General features: G+C 63.4%; 1 protein-coding gene across 2 annotated transcripts in view; it reads left to right on the plus strand.

Moving 5' to 3' along the window:
- The window catches only part of MRPL16 (mitochondrial ribosomal protein L16), a 6,527-nt gene extending 6,125 nt beyond the window's left edge, over positions 1-402 (plus strand). Inside the window, exon 2 of one of the 2 annotated variants that reach the window (XM_035895648.1) lies at positions 126-402. In XM_035895648.1, coding sequence (XP_035751541.1) covers positions 126-368 — 243 coding nt within the window. In that variant the 3' untranslated portion in view covers positions 369-402. Of the gene's footprint in view, positions 1-44 lie in introns of both variants that reach the window. The other variant, XM_035895647.1, reaches the window with a different exon arrangement.
- Positions 403-1,143: the final 741 nt, after the last annotated feature.

The following is a 1,143-nucleotide window of genomic DNA, read 5'->3' on the forward strand; positions in this document are numbered from 1 at the left end:
CGGTGACGCGGAAGAGCCTGGGACACCGCATGGGGGGCGGCAAGGGCCCCATCGACCACTACGTGACTGCGGTGAAGAGCGGGCGCCTGGTGGTGGAGGTAGGCGGGCGCTGCGAGTTTGAGGAGGTGAAGCCCTTCCTCACGCAGGTGGCCAGGAAGCTGCCCTTCCCCGCCGTCCCCATCAGCCGCGACGGCCTCCAGCAGATGTGGCAGGAGGAGGAGGAGAAGAGGCTCAACAACCAAAACCCCTGGACCTTCGAGCGCGTCGTCACCGCCAACATGCTGGGGATGCGCAAATACCTCAGCCCCTACGACCTGCAGCTGAAGGGACGCTACTGGGGCAAATTCTTCCTGAAACATAGGGTGTAACGAGCAGCTGGGGAGGGGGCCGCCTTAATTAAACCTTCCCACAAGAACCCGCGTTGGCCACTGTGGTTTTTGGAGGCGCAAACGCGGGGCCAGGAGCATCCCCCTCCCAACAGCACAGCATCCCGGAGGAGAGCGTGGGTGATCTCTTTATTCAGGAGGAAGGCTCCGGCACGGGTGGCTGCACATCCAAAGAGCCAGCGAGACAGAGAAGTCGCCGCAGATGAGCTCCGAGCGAGGGGAGAGGCTCCTCCTTCCACCCCAAGCAAGGCAGAGCCCTCTACGTCACCCGCACGCTGCCCCGGGGAGGAACGCGGCTCCTCCGGCCGCTCTGTGCCGCCGAGGAGGAGGCTGCTTTTTGCAGGGGCCACTGACCGTCGGCCAAATGGAGGATGAAGAGTGAGGGGGGGACCTTGGGGTGTTCACCCGGCAGTGGGAGGGAAGGGGGGAGCCGGGCAGGTGGTCTCTGTTCCTCCGGGGACACGCGGGCTGTGGCGGAGGGATGTCCTCAGGGCTCCAGGGACGAGGGCTTGGCAGGTGGGTCCCAGGGCCGGCGGTCGGGGTCTCTCTGATGGCTGGGGCCGCTGGCGGATGCGGGTGGGATCATCCGGGCGGTGGGGCAGGAGGGGGAAAGGCCACCTAGAATCATAGAATCACTTTGGTCAGAAAAGACCTTTGAGATCATCAAGTCCAACCTTTAACCTCACCCTGCCATCCCACCACTAAACCCTGTCCCTAAGCACCTCATCTCTCCTTCTTTTAAATACCTCCAGGGATG

The sequence above is a fragment of the Egretta garzetta genome, unplaced genomic scaffold (assembly GCF_000687185.1).
Source record: "Egretta garzetta isolate BGI_Z169 unplaced genomic scaffold, ASM68718v1 scaffold1006, whole genome shotgun sequence".
Taxonomy (NCBI): Eukaryota; Metazoa; Chordata; class Aves; order Pelecaniformes; family Ardeidae; genus Egretta; species Egretta garzetta.